Source organism: Lytechinus variegatus, chromosome 11, assembly GCF_018143015.1.
Source record: "Lytechinus variegatus isolate NC3 chromosome 11, Lvar_3.0, whole genome shotgun sequence".
In the NCBI taxonomy this organism is placed as follows: domain Eukaryota; kingdom Metazoa; phylum Echinodermata; class Echinoidea; order Temnopleuroida; family Toxopneustidae; genus Lytechinus; species Lytechinus variegatus.
Window position 1 is genome coordinate 10,388,341 of NC_054750.1, and position 19,870 is coordinate 10,408,210.

General features: G+C 35.6%; 1 protein-coding gene across 2 annotated transcripts in view; it reads right to left on the minus strand.

Annotated features, from left to right (window-relative positions):
* Nucleotides 1-19,870, minus strand: part of LOC121424491 (rapamycin-insensitive companion of mTOR-like) — an 87,320-nt gene that overhangs the window by 43,029 nt on the left and 24,421 nt on the right. For both annotated transcript variants that reach the window (XM_041620199.1, XM_041620198.1), the window contains exons 4-6: nucleotides 14,875-14,936; nucleotides 5,670-5,865; nucleotides 4,716-4,842 (exon numbers count right to left, since the gene is read on the minus strand). In XM_041620199.1, the coding sequence (XP_041476133.1) occupies nucleotides 4,716-4,842; nucleotides 5,670-5,865; nucleotides 14,875-14,936 (385 nt within the window). The remainder of the gene's footprint in view (nucleotides 1-4,715; nucleotides 4,843-5,669; nucleotides 5,866-14,874; nucleotides 14,937-19,870) is intronic.

The window sequence follows — 19,870 nt, forward strand, 5'->3', positions numbered from 1 at the left end:
TCAAGTCAAATGTAATAATACTAGAGGTGTTATGGCTCAGTGGATAAGTCTCCATAGAAGGGTTAAAATGTCGGCTTCGTTGATCCTCAAGAGCTGAATGTCTAGGATGTTACGTACCAGGGGGCCGTTTCATAAAGCTGTTCGTAAGATAAGAGCGATTATCAGAACGACTGGTGATCCTTTCTTACGCGCTAAACCATCGCCAATGCTGTATACATTTACCAAAAGAAAGGATCACCAGTCGTTCTTAAAGTCGCTCTTATCTTACGAACAGCTTTATGAAACACCCACCAGGGCTCCTAGTCCTCACGCATGGGCAAAGGCAGCAGGATTCAGAACAGCTAGATTAAAATATAAATGAGAAAATGTGTGTCTTTACAATAACAGTTGAGATTCTTCAATGACTTAGGCTACAAGATCAAGCCAAATTGTAATAATACTAGAGGTGTTGTGGCTCAGTGGAAAACTCTCTATAGAAGGGTTAAAATGTCGGCTTCGTTGATCCTCAAGAGCTGAATGTCTAGGATGTTACGTACCAGGGCTCCTAGTCCTCACGCATGGGCAAAGGCAGCAGGATTCAGAACAGCTAGATTAAAATATAAATGAGAAAATGTGCATCTAAAGCCCCTTTTACGCCTTCAAGGATGCTACATGTGAATACTTGTTTAACTGGGTATTTACACGGAGTGTACGGAAAAGTGTGGATGTTACTGGGTTCTTACACGGACCTTTACAGTCTCTACTGGGATACCTCTAGAGCTTATATAGCCAAGATCAAAGTTTCTTTCATTTTGACAACGTCTGAAGCGTACATATACATGGCCATGACCAATGACTATTGTTCATGTGTGCGAACAATGGAACATTTTCAACCCCAGGTATAGCCGGTATTAACAAGGACCTCCTGGTTCTTACAAGGAGCCTCCCGGACGCATTTAGTGGCAACGAGAATGTACAAGGTGGTTACACGGATGATTATTTGTCCGTGTACTCTAGGATGAAAAATTGAATGTGTTCAAATTTTCTCTCGGATATGCTGGTACACCAAGGATGACGCCGGATGAGTAGCCGGTGTGTACATGGTAATCCCCGACTGTACGTGGATGACCCCGGGTCGACAATCCGGGATGATCCGTGTTGCTTCCGTGAAGGTGTAAAAGGGGTTTAACATGATCAAATGAACTTATTAAGCTTAAGATAAGTAAAATGGCAATAATGGCAACAATCGCAACTCTAAAAATCAAGCGCAACTTGATTTTCAACCAATCAACACTGTGCATTTGGGACTTGCGATTGATTTTTTTTTGCTATTGAGTTTAAACGCAACTCTTTCTGCAACAAGCCCCTTGCCTGTTTCATTAAACTTGTTACAATATTAAATAATTTGCTATGAAATCATTCAATTCCACTAGCTGATGATAAACTTGTTATAGAAATTGTGCACTGTGCATTTGTTACTATAACAAGTTTTTATATAATGAGACCCTGAACAATGAATGCTACATGTATGATGATTTACCTCTCGTAACTGGAATTGATTTTAGAGTGATTTTTTAGTCATATATAAAGTTTCTGAAACACCCCAGGGAACGTTTCATCAATACTTTTGTCCGAAAAGTAGTCAGATCTGACAACCTTTCTTGATTCTGATTGGCTTAGAAGCACTGTTACTATGGTAACTGTCGGATAAAACAAGACTTGTCAGATAAAACGACAAGTCCTATCATGAAATGCTCCCCAGGTAATGGTTAAAACGTTTTAAGTGTTGAGGACAATGAATGCGTAGGCTTTAGGAGTAGGAGTCATTCAGGAAGATCTTTTCCTTCATTCAGCCGCCAGTCAGTCAGTTAACCAGCCATGAACAGAGGACGTCTCTTAAAATAGTTTGTTGAGGACTAAATTTTGAGGTCTCTTGAGCAGCCCCCCCCCCTCAAACAGCCTCCTCCTCCCTCGTCTCCTAACTGTCTGCTTCAAACAGGAAATTAAAATGATGACCACTTGTCTGAGATGCGAGTGTCCACCCAAATATTAAAAGAGATACAGAAAGTGCACTGCTTCTTTTTTTCAATCAGATCAAATAAATTTAAATCTATATTCCAGTTTGAATCAAATTTTATAATTTCGTAATTCACCCCACCATCTTTAAGCTGAAGGCTCATTTCGGAAATTGAGTAGATTGCTAATTAGGGGTACGACTCCACTTTATAGATGAAAGGGAATGAGAACTTGAGAAGTGTCTTTTTTCAGCCAGCAACAAATGCAATTCAATTCAGTCAAAAGTTTTCATGACTTTCAATCAAGTCTTGAGGAAATGGAAAAGGGTGCAGTGCACTTTGTATGTTTGTGCATTTAAAAAGAACATAAAGAAAGTTTGCAAACTGGTCTATATCCACTTTGTCTATTTTTGGAAGGTTCCGTTTGGTCTCCTCTCACACGGTCTACTCCTGCTTAGTCTAAACCTGGGGAGTGTTTCATCAACATTTTTGTCCGACAAGTTGTCAGATCTGACATCTTTCTCTGACTCTGATTGGCTGTGAGGCACTGTTACTATGGTAACTGTTGGATAAAATGGGACTTGTCGGATAAAACGTCCGACAAGTCCTTTCATGAAACGCTCCCCAGTTCATCAAGTAACCATTTGGTCTAACTTCCATTTATCCCTCTTACAAGTTTTTCTAATTTCCCAGTCAACCTATATCCATTTCATTTAATATCCACTTGGACTAAAACCGCTTTATAGTTAGACGAACTGTTTAGGAACCAAATTTCATGACACTTAAAAAAACACCAATATGTAGACTAAGTAGAAATCGGACCAACAGAATTAGACTAAGAGGGCCAATTATTCTGGAGACCAAACAGCATTTAGACTAAATTGAGAGTAAACCAAATAGGTTTGGTCCACATGGTACTGGACTATCTGACCAACTGCTCGTAGTTATAAACCTCCTCATTCGCCATACTAGTCCTTGATCTAATCACGGGTCTATATGAGGAAATCTCAAAATACCTTATTTAGGATATATTTAGAGGTCTCCCCCAACTCCCCTTCCCATCCCCTTCCTGACATGTATGTCTACCCAACTAGGAAACTTTGAGTGGGTGACTTTCCGCCCAGGATATGATTGTCAACCAACAAATATAGCGAACTGGTTAAATCAGTAGAGAGTCCAAGTCTTACTGGCTTTGGCTGTATTCATTTGAGTTTCATTCTAAGACCCCCCCAAAAAAAAAAAAAATCCAAGCAAACAAACAAAACAAAACAAAGGGGGAGGAAAATAACAAAACAAATAAAAAACAAGTAGAACGTCTCTGGCAGTCTCACCTGCTTTATGTAATTCGATAAAGCAGCAGTGCTGCCTTTGAAAACAGCTAATGAATAATTAGTCACAGAAGAAAACACTAATACAATGTATGATAATAAAATATTATGTCCATGATGATGATGATAATAATGATGATGAGGAGGATTATGGCGATGAAGGGGAAGGAAGAGGAGGAGAGGGTGAAGATGATGACAACAATGATGATGATGATAATGACAACAATGATGATTATGATTATGATGGTGATAAGGACGAGGATTGCGATGATGAGGAGGATATCAATACTGACCAAAATTTTAATAATAATAATAATGGTGGCTACTTATATAGCGCACAGGTCCACCTTTCGGTGCTCATGGCGCTTCAAGGAAAATAAACAGAAAACACAACAGTAATAGAAAACAAACAAGAAGAGAATTTCAATTTTCCTGAAAAAAACACAATACTAAACTGTTAATGGGAGATTAAATAAGTTTTTAGCTGGGACTTGAATGTTTCTGTTCTATTTTGATCATGTAAGAGAATAATTAAAGTCCTATTTTCTGATATTTTGATGACGGTGAAGCCAAAAGCTGATACATGTATGATATGAATATTACTTTCAAGGAATGTTGGAAAAAACTCAAGGAAATAAAACAATAAAAAGGGGGAAACAAACAAATATCACTCAATTTTGGTTAGTAATAAATACATATAACCTTGCCAGGAATAGCAATAAATATGGTATAATGACCTTTCTATAGTAACTAATATACCACCACATGCCATTACAGTTACCGATACTTCACCACAAAACAGATGAGAGATAACTAATAACAAGAACACCTACAGAATGACATTTACTTCAATCCTTTCATATTGTATGTATATATATGTACCAACACTTATTTGCTTGTAAGCCGCCACCAGTATATCATTCATAAGCATTAACTTTCCCTGAAAAGTGTATACAAATTCAGGGAACTTCACATTGTTCTGATGCCAAACAAATTTTATGGGATGTTAATTACGGGTCCTCTATATGTATTTTACCATAACAACAAGAGTGCATTCAATAATAATTTGTGTTTATATATCAAAACCTGACATCAGTTATCATGATTCATGAAAAAGTACAAAAATATGATTTACGTTTCTTCTGTAACCAATTTTTTTTTAATGGTGCTTTCTACATAAAAGGGGGGGATTCAAGTATGCCTAATAAACTATAAATATATGCACAAAACATACAAACGCAAATGTTTTAGTGCATTTAACCCATTGGAGGTGTATTTATTCTTCTTTCAAAATCACGTAATTATGGCCCCCATGAGTTAGAGCACTATTACAAAGTTGGATTCAACTTGAGCAAGCATGGAAAATAGACAACTTCCATCCAAAAGTACTTACCAAGTTCACAGAGTGTCGCTACGCATGCGTTCCTCATCCGATCCCGTTCCTTGTCATCGCTGTTGCTAATGGCAACCAAGATATGGACTAGCGAGACTGGGCAGTAGGCGGGGGCGACGGCAAGAATCTGAGATGGTTGGATAAACACCACTGTGTAAATTTCATGGAAATATTGAGGCCTTCAGGGAAGAATTGGAGCATGGATTAATCTATGCAGCTATGTTTGCAACTAACGTAAAACAAATTGACCTTTAACAGGTAGATTGCAATTTGAATTTAAAAAATTACATATTTCCCATCTATACATCCTAGACAAAGTGGAGTAATACAAGACAATATTTGCAATCAATTACAAATCGATACTATAATTTTACAACTGATTAATTTGAGCTGTAGCAAATATTATAGTATATACTCCTTGTAAGAATCAGTTAATTCGTTTCAAGATATCATGATTGCTTTGGGGACCAAGTACAGAAATGAAATTGATGGCAAGTTTCTTAAAATGCCCCAATAGTTATTTTGGCACTGAACTTTAATATTGGGTATTAAAAGAACCATGAATAATGACGGGCTCATATCTCCACCATTTAATTCAAATTCAATATAATTTACATTTAATACTTTAAAAAGTGCAATACATTGAGAATCAAATCATTTTGGAAAAACGTAGTAAAACAACAATCGTATTCATTTTGTTAAAGTTGTGAACTTGATGAAGGGGGGGGGGGGGGGGTAGGGCCGAAAAGGATGACTGACTATACGTCTACTTCTACTTTAAGAGTCATATCATCCATCGAATATTGTTGCAATACAGGATTGTGTCTCCAATACCAGTCACTTCCCATCTTCTTGTTTCTATGGGGAATTTGTCTTCAGGTTTCAGCCACTTTCTTATTTCCTTAATAGACTTTCTACACAATTTTACACTGTAACTGATGTTGGATGACCTACCCTTCTGATAAATCTAAGAGCCTGTATCCTCTCTACATCGTTCCGCTGATAGATGTCCAAGGATCGCATGAGAAGACGATCAACATGGAGGGCCAGCATGGCCTGGACTGTGGTCTCATCCTGGATAAGGTGGCGAAGCGCCCTCAACCCCGCTCCTCGAATCTCCTTGGCTGGATGTACCACTGCAAGGCGTAAACTGATACAAGAAAGGAAAACAGAGAGGGAGAGAGAGAGAAATAAGGAACAAGAAGATGAAAAATGATTGCTAGTGTTTTTGTTCTCTATTTAACTTAAAGTGATTGGTTAACATTGGTTTGACTTTTAAAAAATCTGAGCTAGAAGGTCACTCTTGTCACCTGTGTCTGTGATATGTTCCAAAAATGAAGCCCAGAAAAAATTGCGTTCGAAAATGATTATTTAATGCTTCAAAAATTGAAATATAAAGTGACCGGAAACACCATCTTAATTTCATCCCATACACTTATGTGTACTATTTAGGTGTCTATAAGATGCCTATTTACAAAATCGGGGTTTGCCTTGTAGTTTTAGCTTTTCATTCTCAATAATGGTTGTTTTCAGGATTTATTAGTTCAAATACATGCACTTGTACACATGTTTCATCTTGGTTTGAGAATTTTTTAAATCGGCTGCTCACAAAGTTAAACAATACCTTTAATAGCACTTGGTATATATTCATCACATCAACAAAATATTCATCTTCATGTCCAGCTCTGTATAATAATTGACATTTTATCACAATTGACAGTTCCTTTGGGTGAGGAGGAGAAGTTTTGCTATCTCGGTGTGGGGGAAAAACAGCAACAATGTCTCCCCATAAAAAGAGAAGATCAATATCTCATTTCAGTGAAAAGAGGGAAAAACAGCAACACCATGTTCTGGACATTTATAATGTGCTTTCAAGCTAGATTACAGTAGTTGCAGTAATACACTGATTTCATGAGAAAGTCTGTAAAAACCAAGGTTAAGTATTACTATATCATCGTCGATTTAGATCAGGTACAGTTACATAAACTGCACTTTGTGAAATCACAAAATCTAAGCTGAAAAACAATCACTGAAGATCACCAACACAGATAGGCACTCGTGGGACAGTGTATATTATATTGCTGGAATAAAGACCCGACAGAAGTGCCTGAATCCGCGCTTATTTTGCTTATTTCTCAGCAATTACATAATTTCTTTCAGAATCCTTGGGCACATATTTTTTTTATTCATATAAACAGACACTTGGGTGGTCATCATATTGGATTCTGTAAAAAGTCATTTTGAGATCGTTACCACAACTAGACTTTATCTTTAATAAGAATTTGAGATATACAGTGGTGCTCAAAAGTTAGTGAACCCCAACCAGAAAATGAACATATTTAAAGTGTTCAAGACCTAACATCTTTTAGACATTTAGTTGTGAAATCAGGTTATAATTACATTCAATAGAGTTTGTTTCTCTGGGCCCACGCAATATTGTAGTATTTTGTCTACATTCAACACTTGGCATAAAGGAGTGCTTTGTTGTGGGGTTCATTAACTTTTGACTACTGTACATATATACATTGTATATATCTAATACCCCTTTCATATTGCCTTTTTCATTTTTCACCGCCAAACTTCGCCGGTGAACTTCTCCGCCTCGCATTCCTCACTTCACCGGCGAAGAAAAAAATGTACCCTTTCGCACTGACATTTCTTCCCCGGCGAAAGTCAACGGGCGATTGCAGAACAAAACGAAAGAAAATTGTAAACATTACTTCTTACCTTTTACAAAAAGGTATCAAAAAATTAATTACAACATATTTTGGAAGTATTTCGAGAAAAACAAACAATATCACCTTGTTTTATAGCGCATTTTATACATGTAAAAAGTGCTTTTAAATAAATATTGTTAGTAAAAAAAAAATATTTTTGAGGGTATATACTTGGCCATAGCATTCAGCTGAGCTTGCAACTTATCGCGCGCGGAATCTCGGTACAGGGGTCTTTGGGAGAGAAAAAAATTGACCTCTGACATCATTAAAGAGGAGAAGTTCTCCGGTTTGCTTTCATACTGGCTGTTTCACCGGTGAAGTTCTCCACCTCTAGAGGTGGAGAAGTTCGCCGGCGAACTTCACCGGTGAAGTTCTCCTGTGTACCTTTCATACTGGACACTTTCCCCTTCGCTGGCGAACTTCGCCGGTGAAGTTCTCCGGTGAAAAGCGCAATATGAAAGGGGTATGCACTTTATATAGAATTATTATTACCCCCAACATTGGATTCAACAAGTAATTACCACGTACAATGTATGCACATCCTCCACTCCCTAGGGAGTATACCAGCCAGTCGCCATCGAGGCGAAACACAAAACTGGACAAGCAACAATGATATTCACATCCTACTGGGTACCCAAATTATGGATTCATTGCGCCCTCCTCCTTCTTGCCACTCCCAGATGAAAGGAATTTGCTTCAAATTGAGACAGGAATACTATTTTCAAAACATTGAAATCAGAGGCTCAAATAAAAATGCTACATGCACAATATACGGCCTGTATACAATGCATGTATCGAACTAGCTGAAAAAAGAATTACACAAATTTGGCAGTCAACACACTGTTCTGTGATGTACCATTCGTTGCAAATAAACTTGAGCTCACTTCAGTGTAATTTCATTTCATCAAACCCAACACAATAATTCTGCTAGTTATACAAATGGAGCATCTAGCCATACTAATAAGAACATCCGCATTTATTAACACTTTACATCAGATCAACATCTCTTAAAGTGATTGGTTAACATTGGTTTGACTTTAAAAAAATCTGAGCTAGAAGGTCACACCTGTTACCTGGGTCTGTGATATGTTACAAATTTGAAGCCCTGAAAAAATTGCGTTCGAAAATCGTTTAGTGCTTCAAAAATTGAAATATAAAGTGACCGGAAACACCATCTTAATTTCATCCCATACAGTTATGTGTACTATTTAGGCGTCTATAAGACGCCTATTTACAAAATCGGGGTTTGCCTTGTAATTTTAGCTTTTCATTCCCAATAATGGTTGTTTTCAGGGTTTGTTAGTTCTAATACATGCACTTGTACACATGTTTCATCTTGGTTTGAGAATTTTTTAAATCGGCTGCTTACAAAGTTAAACAATACCTTTAAGCCCTTTACATATTATTACCACGGTCATCAGATAAAATAAATGTATGCACTTTCTCTATTCCCTGGGGAGTATTTCAACAAGAGTTCACAGACTCAATTGCTAGGCATACTACATGTACATAGGGTTTCACATCCTACCGGGTACCCACCTGGGTGGAGAGTGGTAAATTGGGGATTGACTGGAAGGCGTCAGTCCCATGGTTGGAATTAATGGTGGGAACCAATGGTGGAATCCCATGGTGGATTTGAACACACAACCCACTGATTACATTTACCAGAGTCAGAACCGCTACACCACAACATTTCAATGCTTCAGTTCTGTTGATGAAGTTCATTATTAAGATCTGTGCAGACAGGTTATTAAGGAGCTCCCCGTTCATCTTCATTAAACATTGAATTCATCATGGAATATTCATGATCTTGGGCAAATGATTCATCCAAGTCAATCCCATCTACATGTATATGTATGCAAAGGCAAGGCTTGTAAACAAATAGAAGAAAACTCATTTAATTTCCAGTTCCCTCACTTACAGTAATCTTCAAGCAGTTGATCTACTCAGTTAATAGTCTCATGCCATGTATAGGTTGAACCCACCAGCCTGTATTCTGAACTCGGGTTTAAATTAAACCATGGTTTAATGTTATGGTTTAACTATGGAGAGCCAATTGGGGCACAATTCCCTAACAATACACATTCAATTTATTAACTCATATGACACCCAAATTGTCTGGGAATGATAACCGAAGAGCGTTTCATCAACATTTTCATCTGACAAATTGTCAGATCAGACAACTTTGCTTGATCCTGATTGGCCGAAAGGCAATGTTACTATGGTAACTGTCGGATAAAATAGGACTTGTCGTATAAAACGTCTGACAAGTCCTTTCATGAAACGCTCCCCTGTATTTTGAAGTAGGCCTATATATTTCTTCATTATGAAAGCAAAAAGAAACAAAATAGTAAACATAAGAAATTTACAATGTCTATTCTCAATTCGGTTTCATTTCTGATTAGTCTATACTTACACTAGGTCAACAGCCTAGATGGTCCAAATTTAACTTTGTCTAATAGTCAAATAAAAGCTTGATTAAAAAAAAACAAGTTGATGACTATGATTTTATTTCAGCATAAGACTGATTTTCTATGGACCCTATCACCCAAGTTACATGTATATCAGCCATTGGGTGTTATGGGTTAATATTTCGCATTGATAAATACATGTGATTGTGCATGCACTTGTGCTCTAGTCATAACAGCATTTATTAATCAAATCTGACCAATAATATGCCATTCAAAATAATGTAATCATTCTTGAGTTGCTTTTGTTGGTATGACTGCAGTGCTAATCCAATACAGCAGCTCTAAAGAAAAATCTAGGTCTGAAAGTAATTATCTGATGAGATTAGTTTGACTATTGTTGACTTCCTTTGGGAAACAATTCCCTTGAACAAAAGTGCAATTAATTCTACTATTAACCACCCATTGGCATGATGACCGGGCATAGGCACCTGAACTTTATACCAAGTTTATGAGAGTGTCAAATAAAGTGAAAATAGACTGAGGGTTGAAAAACTTAAACTTGTATTGAATCAAGTCTAAAAATTATCCATTTTCACAATTTGGTTTAATTTATTGTCAAGAAATGTAAAGTTATGTACATACAATTGCAAAATGCATGTTTTTTTGTGAATGGCTTGATCTACATATACACGTAAGCTCTTATTCATCATGTTTAATAGTTGTTATATTTATTTTTCTTGAGTCCCCCCAAAATGATAAAGAAATAAGTATTATTTTAGAAATAAAAACATAACCAAGAAAGGACGCTACTAAAAGGGTAATAAATGGGAATATATACATATATTATTGCAAAGAATCAGTCAATGAAATAAAAGTAATTGTACTTTAAGAAGGGGCAGTGAGAATAATTAAATCTAACTCACATTTCTGAAATATTATCAAAGCTTAATACATGTAGCCAGACCTATGTTATAAATAATCATGAACTAATATATTGGGGGAGTAGCATTTTTACATGGAGAAATATATTTTTTCCTGCATGTATTTCAGTTGATTTCAAAGTAGTTGTCAACCAAATAAACATGAAAGCAATTATGTACCTACATGTACTTCCACTTCTTTTTTTTGTTAACATTTGTAGGTGATTTGAGGATTTTTTTTTTTGCAGTGTTTTTTTTCAGAGAGTGTTCACAATTCATGGCTCATTAAAGGCCAAGGTCAGGGGCAAATAGAATATGTCGTCTCACTCAAAATAAACTCAGGCTAAAAGTAAAGTATTTCTCAAATGCACAACGTAGAGTGCTAATGTGTGGGCTCACTGGGCTGTATAACATGCATGTGAGCAGCCTGGATTATACTTCCTATGACTTGAGGAGTGGGCTCAATTTAGGCCAAGGTTAGGAAAAATCAATGTTATGACACTATAATGCAATGTATGTGGTGCTTCTTGTACATGTAGGTCTACATAGACTGAATAAAATGGGACTTCTACATGTATGTATTCATATTTAGGTAAAAAAATATAATGCATGCAGTATATTCCCTGACAATTGTGCTGACAATTTGAAACTCTATAGAATTGTATCATAATAGTCTAGCCGTAATTGAACCAAAATTTCATATCAGAGAGTGAATTAAACCATAATACACTGTACAAGCCAATGAAAAAATTCTGGGGGGGGGTGTTTCAAAAATATATTTGCTAACAATTGTAAATTTACAAGTCATACACTGCAGATCAATTTTAACTAGAGCAAATCAATTTAGGCCTATAGTTGTTGATGGAAAGAGTCACGGGACAAGCGGTCAATAACAATTTTGCAATGATTTACTTGCAAGACTCATGATTGATTTGGGGTTCTAAAATTGGCTTCCAACACCCCATAAGTCTTAAAAGAGATATTAAAAGCAAATCATTATGTAAAGGTGAACGTGTACATATATGAATTCAAAGGCTTATGACCTCATGTTTTTGCACTTCAGCTCTACAATGACATACAAGTCCAATCTCTAAAACCTATTTTTGTCCTCTCGCTTTAAACTTCTTTTTGAACACGTGCAGGGTGGTAAACTAGTGTCAGATATAGGCCTACACTTTATGACAGCCAGTATATGAGCCATAGGATCGGAGTGACAGCAATAGAGAGATAAGAAAGATTGTGTCAAGAACAAAGGCCAGTTTATCAGGCTTTAAAAATATCCTAACCTATTAAAAAAATACAGGCCTATTGTGCATTACTGTATATACTCCACATTCCCCCCCCAAAAAAAAAAAAAAAATGGAAAGAAAAAAATAAGAAATTATTATTTCCCTTTCTGACAGTGTATAATCATTGCTTTGAATGTCGGGCCCAACGCTTGACCCGAATCCTGTGCTTATTTGCTGATTTCTCAGCAATTACACAATTTCTTCCAGAATCCTTTCGCACATATGTTTTCTTTATACAAATAGACACTTTGGTGGTCATTTCATTGGATGCTGTACGAACTCATTTTGATGTCGGTACCACAACTGGCATTTACCTTTAAACTAATTAATGATTGAACACGTTAATAGCTTTAAGTATTTCTTTCATTACATGCACTAACTAGTGGTGTATTTCACTTTTACATGATTCAGAAATGAGATACCATATGGAAGAAAAAATTCATATTATATATATGTACATGGACATGCTATTTTCCGACGTCTTTTAAAATTACAATTTGTATTTGCCTTCTGTGTTCATGAGGGGGGGGGGTCAAAATATTCTGTAAATCTCCTGTAAATTGTCTTTAAAATGATGCTTCTGATAGCTTTTTTTAGAAATCTTATAAATTGTGGGCACAAATCGAGAAAATTTAGAGTACATTTCGTATTGTGCATTTAATAATGGAGCTCAACATGATTGCAATTATGCAAAGCACACATACCCACATAGACCAATCAATCTACACTGTATGTCGATGCATGTGGAGTACTGTACATACATTGTACAATGAACAGTATGTCTGAACAGTCTGATACCTCATAACCATTTCACCAGTGATGTATGGATACCAACATACTGTTTTCATATCAACTCTAGATACAAACATGATCACAATCTCAAACTTAAATCCGCAGCCTACTGTATTTTTCCCTCTTCTCGCAATCTGTGCCATGTAAAAAAGGTGTATGCACTATAACATTGTACCTGTTTTCATGTGCTGTGGTGTGATAAATTTAATTAGCTTTCAAGGATGCCAATTGTAATAAACTACCTACTTGTAAATGACGTACATGTAAATTACATACAGGCCCTACAATGTACAACAATCAACAGAGACTACAACCGGGATAGAGTTAACTATGTAAACAAATAAATCTTAAAAATAATGTACATGTATCAAATTTGTAGAAACTTGAGAGCTAAAAAAAGGTGTTTATCAAAGAATTAAAGAATGGGAGATGCTGCATCTTTCCCTAGCATGTAATCAGCTATTTTCCTTTTTCGAGATGTCCTGTACAAGTGCATGATGTGAACTTCTATGTTCCATTCCCTTCCAATGAATAGCAACTAATTTTTTAAACCACATTTTATTCAAAATATTCTTTATCCTTCTTGAAGCTCACATGGATAGCCTACATGTACATACATGAGATTGTAAGAGGCATAGATTTTTAATATTTAATGTGAATTCCTTATTTTAGATATGGATACACTGGAATAAGAAAAAAATTCAAAACCAATAAAGTATAAAAATTGCATACACTCAATTCTGAATGCACAAATTGGAAGTGCAGTAACATTTACCTGCATTATTATCTGGTTACCATCGCAACACAATGCATGCTCATAAGGAGAACATTTGAATGTAGGTTACATCTGTCGGGTTGAAATGGGGGGATAGGTGACCTATATATTGGATCTGCGTCATATCTATATTTAGAACCATATGTGGGCACTGTAGCGCGGCCATGGTCAGTGGATCCGCTCTCTGCTTTACAAATTCTTCTACATGTATTATACAATGCACATGTATGCATGGTAAGCTTTAATATTTACACTAGCCTAAAAAGGCCTCCTGCATTGCAAGTTCCTCCTCTTTTTTTATGTACATAATATTTGTATGCTTACAATGAATAGTCCTTTGAAATATGAATAAAAAATCATTGGTTTCAAAATTCCTGGTATTGGGCAAGATGCTCGAAAGCATCTAAAACGAACCCACTCTCCAAATTTTATGTTATAAAATTTGTAATTTATTTAATAATAAATATGTTCCAAAAGCTTTTTTCTTTTTTTTTTAAATTCAATTGAATGCATCTGTACATCTTTATACAATTTATGATAAACCATTTATAAGACCAAGGCCATCTCGTGGTTATATTGAACATGTATGAGCCAATCTTGTGTGTTTGTGTAGAAAGTCTCCCAAAATGATTCCTTGATTTCATCCTAAAACAGGAATTGTTAGGTTGAGTCTGCTAAAAAAACAATATTTCGGTCAGTCGGATGAGGCCTACGTAACAATTGATTTGGTTTATAGTTTTTATATAGTCAAACCTGTCTAATACAGAACCACCTGCCTAAAAAGTGAAAACCTGACTTTCGTGGCTATCAGAATTATCTCCTATTTGAAAGAAATATGTTACATGTATATAACCTATCTTCAGTAATGACTCTCTGACCCATATTCTGAAGTCGGGTTCAAGTTAAACTCAGGTTTAAAGTTGTGTTTTATGTATGAATGGCCAATTGTTATATAAATCACTAACAGTAGAGATATCATATATTTCAGCTCATTTGACTCTTAAATTATTCATAATTATCTCGGAGGTATAAATAGATGATTGTTTTCACCATCGATGAATCAGGAAAGAGCAGAGTAACCATGAGAAACGTACAACTTAATAAAACTTTTGATACTTTTGGCTTCCCATACTTAAACCACAACTTTAAACCCGAGTTTAAGTTAAACCCGACTTCAGAATACGGACCTCTGTGTTTCACCTTAGTGGCCATAATAGACAGGTTTGACTGTATGCTATCATAATTGAATACTTACCAACATATGACCTCTGCAACTGAATAGCCCAGCTTGTCAAGGTTGGATACATGGTTGATAAGCTATGTAATCAAAAAGAGAAATGATATTTGCAATTAAGATGAAATCTATCATATCCTCAAAATAATAAAATTTGAACGTTTAGAATTCAATAGAAGAAGTTTGAAAGGGGATCAGTTCATGTATCAGTTGGGGTTTTCACTGACTGTCAAAGTAAATGATATCCTTCAATCTAATTGACTCAGAGCAAAATTGTTGATGAAAATTCCCCATTTTTCACATGATATATTCCACTTAGAAATTGTGAATCTTTTTCAATTATGGTCAAGTGCATTAGGATAGACCTGATACATTCAAATGACCCTTTCACAGAACAAAAGAAACATATTCTGAATTTTGTTCAACAAACATGTTAATTCGATCTTCAATGAAAACTAAAATGGCAAGATCGAGGCATACAGTGAAATTAACTCTAGTGACATTCATCTTATTCTAAAGATACTTAATATTATAGTTGGGTATTAAAGGTAAATACCAGTTGTGGTGACAATTTCAAAATGAGTTTGTACAGAATCCAATGAAATGACCACCAAAGTGTTTGTTTGTATAAATAAAAAAATATGTGCCAAAGGATTCTAGAAGAAAATGTGTAATTGTTGAGAAATTAGCAAATAATCACGGGATTCGGGTAAGCGTCGGGCCGACATTGAAAGCAATAATCATACACTGTCCCACATGCACTTATATGCGTTGGTGATCTTCAGTGTGAACATTTTTCAGCATAGATTTCAAGATTTCACAAAGTTCCGTATATATATCTGTACCAGATCTAGATCCTCGATGACATAGTGACAATTAAGCCTGGTTTTACTGACTTTCTTGTGAAATCAGTGTTTACTGCAACTATTGTCATTTATTCATACTTTTGTTTCAAAGTTAACACTACACTTTATTATCCCCTCTTATATACTTTTTCAACTTCTAAATCCAATGTCAGCAAAAAAAGTGCAAATACACTTTTACATGGGTGTTGTTATATCAACATCATGGAATCATTCCCATCAAGAACAATCAAATTGGTACACGCCTCCTCCGATTCATAAAAACATCCTCTTGCCAAGAATGGGTAGGCTACAACCAACATTTCCTCCAAAACAAAACAATTTCCTAACAACTGTCAAAGTCAAGGTTAAACCTATATACCCTCAGCTGTGCACCACAAGCCCCATTCACATTTTCCCTCAAAAACCAAATTAAAGCCTGCCCAAAGCTTAGGTTCCATTTTATGTAATGCCAAATCCATATTCTCTGGTGACTGATATCATGGAACAATATAAAAAAATGTTATTATTGAATAAGTTTGGCAAAAATACTGTGAAAATGTTCAATGGGCTTATTTGAGGGATATGCAGTTTTCTTTCTTTTTTTTTGAATTAGATTTCACTTTGACTTTCATGGTTTTTACTGTATCTTTTGTGGTTCAGTTTTTTTAAGCGGCTGTAAAATTGAGTTTTCCATGTATTTCCATGTTCACTAAATTCTGTGACATTTAACCTTTTTCTGTACTATGGAAAACTGGGGAGTGGGAACTATAGATGTACATGTAGCTTACGGAAAAGTTTGAACAAGAATACAACATGATTTTCTTTCAAGTCTAGTGACCCTTACATGTATATCCTAATTCAACAATTGATTTTTTGTCATAATTTGAGTTTGACAACATACACATTCTCTTGTAAAGAATGCAATGTAATCATTTTTGCTTTATGTAATTCATGAACAGTTTCTAAACATTCATCCTATAAATTTGAATAATTTGTATCAGAAATGCTGTTATAAGTGCAGATATTGTATCTGAAAATTGCTGTCTTACTTTATGCTTGACAAGTGGATTTATACCAAAAAGACAAAAATTAACCTTCGTCTCAGACCAAAATTTATAAAATACACAATACAAATTTTGCTTGTAATGTTATTAGATTTTATATAGCATATTTTTGCATGAATAATTTTTGTGATAAAACTTCATTTCATCTGAATATAAATTTGAAAATGAACATTCATATAATTATAAATTACCAAAATTTGATGTTGGTATTTCATGTCACTTGTATGCTTTTCACACTGCACATATTTTCTTTAACCCTGGGAAATTGGTGCGGCTAAGGGGGTGGGCTCTTGGACCCATCAATTTCCCGAGGTTAGGCTTTACATTGGTTTTACACGAAGTTTTAGCAAAGTGGGCTAGCATGGTATTGGTACTATCTGGCCCTGCAAAAAAGCAGGGTTAACCAGCTTTAATATTGCAGTGCTAGCACCACGCGGTGCTAAGAGATGCAGTGTGAAACAAAACTGGGCTAAGAAAAAGGGGGGCTAAGCATTAGCCAATCAAAGAAGTCAAAATTGCACATTAATTACGCTCTGTGTGGCAAAATCGTCACTATTCATGAGCTGTGTGATACATGTAGTCCGGGGTTAAAGATGAATTCCAGTATTGGTAACGATCTCAAAATGACTTTTTACAGAATCTAATATAATGATCACCCAAGTGTCTGTTTGTATGAATAAAAAATATGTGCCAAAGGATTCTGGAAGAAATTGTGTAATTGCTGAGAAATAAGCAAAATAATCGCTGATTTGGTCACTTCCGTCGGGTCTTTATTCCAGCAATAATAATACACTGTCCCATGTGTGCCTATCTGCGTTGGTGATCTTCAGTGTGAAAATTTTTCAGCGTTGATTTCAAGATTTCAGGAAGTTCAGTTTATGTAACTGTACCAGATCTAGATCCTCGATGATATAATGCCAATTAAGCCTGGTTTTACAGAATTTCTCATGAAATCAATGTTTACTGCAACTACTGGCATTTCTCTTTAAGGCATTAACCCCCAGCTAAGCAAATAGTATGCCTGGGGTTTAAGAAAGACAGTGTGAAACCAAAAAAAAAGATAGTACGGGGTTAAGGGTAGTCTGGGGTTAAGGACAGTATGGGGTTAAGGAAATGCAGTGTGAAAAGCATACTGTTCATTCAAACAACCCAGGGAAAAACTTACATGGGGACTGGGGGTGATTTAGCCCCTGAAATGCTATAAAAAAACAGCCCTGGAAATCCCCACTCATTGCAATGTTGAAACTTATCCAATGTTGCAGACTTACATGTAATGGTAACGTTGTGAAAATTAAAAAGGAAATATACAAAAAAATGCATTCAAAACAACCATGCATAATTTATTTATGAAAGGACAAGTCCACCCCAACAAAAACTTGATTTGAATAAAAGGAGAAAAATTCAACAAGCATAACACTGAAAATTTCATCAAAATCGGATGTAAAATAAGAAATTTATGACATTTCAATGTTCCGCTTCATTTCACAAAACAGTGATATGCACATCTCAGTCAGTATGCAAATGAGGTAACTGATGACATCACTCACTCACTATTTCTTTTGTATTTTATCATATGAAATATTTTGATTTTCTCGTCATTGTCATGTGAAATGAAGTTTCATTCCTCCCCGAACACGTGGAATTCCATTACTTTAACATTTTGCACTTCAGGCAAGGAGGTCCTAATTATCAAATTCGTAAAAATTGAAATATTGTATAATTCAAACAATAAAAAACAAAAGAAATAGTGAGTGACGTCATCGACTCTCTCATTTGGATGTAACCGGCTCGTTCATATATTATTTTGTTAAAAATAAGCGAAACTTTGAAATGTCATAACTTTCTTTTTAAACATCCGATTTTGATGACATTTTCAGCATTGTGCTTGTCTGATTTTTCTCTTTTGATTCTAATCAACATTTTTCTGAGGTGTACTTGACCTTTAAACATAATTATCTCTTTTGTCTGAACACAGGTTGTGATGCGTGAGGTGGATGGACAGATAGGGGGACAGGCATGGCCATTTCTCACGTGTGTGTCATCACCAGTGCCTCTCGGTTATTAGCCATCTACAATCACAAACATGCAACTTACATTCGACAGCTATTTCAACTATTTGACCTTACACTGTACATGTAAATGAAGGCCCTATATGTTTATGCCCCCCCCCCCAACCTCTTCCACACTCTGGATAAAGGTATGGCATTATCAAATTTTGCTTTATTTCAATAATACAGAATACTGCCAGAATGCAGACAAAAGAGTCAATGATGTTACACATTCTTTGTCAAATTTCACATTTTTCCCTTAAAATGATCCTATAAAGAAAAATCATGATCATTGTAACTTATCTTCAAAATCAATACTATAAAAATTGGGATAATGGATATATTTCATGGAAAATACAGTGGCTGTTGTGACATCATGGAGTTCTGCATTTGTATTTTGCAAAGTGAAAAATAGAAATGCCTTGCTTTCCTATTTCTACAATAGAATTTGATGAAATTTTGAGTGTAAATATGCTGTATTTGACTATTCACATTATATTTGAATCAATTTTGGTAGGATGGATACGATTTATTTATACACAGGAACTGCACAGAATGTAAAATCAGAAGCTGTACCAACATTTTCACTATTTATCTCTTTCTGAACATGCATTGCTGCCACTTAGGATAGAAATTAACTGCACAAGTTTCTCCTATTTTGCACTGTCACTAGATTACAGTTTGAAGGGACATTCACCCATACATGTATGCAGAGATGCAGACCTATGTGTATTTTGTGGTATTATCAGGAATACCAAGAATTTTAATAATTCTAGAATAAACACTTATTACAGTCAAATCCTACTATTATCATTGAATCATCCTCACAGACCTTTGACATTAATATCAAATTCTATCTTCTGAGGTGATGCAGTAATTATGTATTATGCTTGTCGTACCCCAGAGGGTCCTCGAAATATGTGTCTAACTATATGACTGTATGACGTAAAGGCAGTCTAAAATAAAGTGCCGCTAGCACCGTCTTCGGTGGCAGAGGTTTAAAAATAGGGACAAAGGAAGGGAGATACCGAAGCAATTTCCTTCTTAATCTGGTTCAATT